The 663-nt window shown below is 25.6% G+C and overlaps 1 protein-coding gene across 1 annotated transcript; it reads right to left on the minus strand.

Moving 5' to 3' along the window:
* Positions 1-8: 8 nt before the first annotated feature.
* On the minus strand, positions 9-657 carry LOC105460091 (ATP-binding cassette sub-family G member 1-like; the record flags this gene model as incomplete). Its single annotated transcript, XM_011706534.1, has 3 exons — positions 600-657; positions 322-440; positions 9-114 (listed from the first exon to the last, which is right to left on the minus strand). Coding segments are annotated over exons 1-3 (264 nt in total), but the record flags the coding sequence as incomplete, so codon positions are not given.
* Between the last annotated feature and the right edge of the window lie 6 nt (positions 658-663).

The following is a 663-nucleotide window of genomic DNA, read 5'->3' on the forward strand; positions in this document are numbered from 1 at the left end:
TTGCCAGCCCGCTCAGAGATGTGTATAAGAGACAGCCAGTGACAATAGATTTCCGAACATGATAGATTTGGTCGGTCAAAATAGATTGCCTGCATTAATCCTTCAAATGCATATCTGCAATAAAATTTTATGTTAAAAAAATGTAATAAATAAAAAATATATTAAAAACATGTTACACAGAAACAGAAATAATAATTTTTGACAAATATCTGTTATATAAAATAAGAAACAATTTATACGGAAAAATATTATACGCAAATATTAAATTTAAATGCTAAAAGTTTTGAATTTATAATTACTGTAGTATAAGATTGTCTGTACCTGAAAAAGCTTAAATAGCATATAGGCTGCAGGTACGTTGGCATTTCTTCTAATTTTACATAAAATCCAGCGAATAGCATTAATGGTATACTGATTGCCGGAACTAGAAATATACCTAACTGGAAAAAATTATATTTAATTTTATCATTATCTTTTCATATTAAATAAAAATGGAATTTAAATTTGTATAGTATAATATGATCAATTAATTTAAAAAATTTATTGTTATAAGTAAATAGTTTAATAATTTATTATGTAAATTATGTATCATGTAATACCTCAATGTCAACAGCTGTGCCTACAAGTATTCCGACCATTTGTGCAAGAAGCGTAATTAATAAG

This window comes from Wasmannia auropunctata, unplaced genomic scaffold (genome assembly GCF_000956235.1).
Source record: "Wasmannia auropunctata unplaced genomic scaffold, wasmannia.A_1.0 LD329044.1, whole genome shotgun sequence".
Classification (NCBI taxonomy): domain Eukaryota; kingdom Metazoa; phylum Arthropoda; class Insecta; order Hymenoptera; family Formicidae; genus Wasmannia; species Wasmannia auropunctata.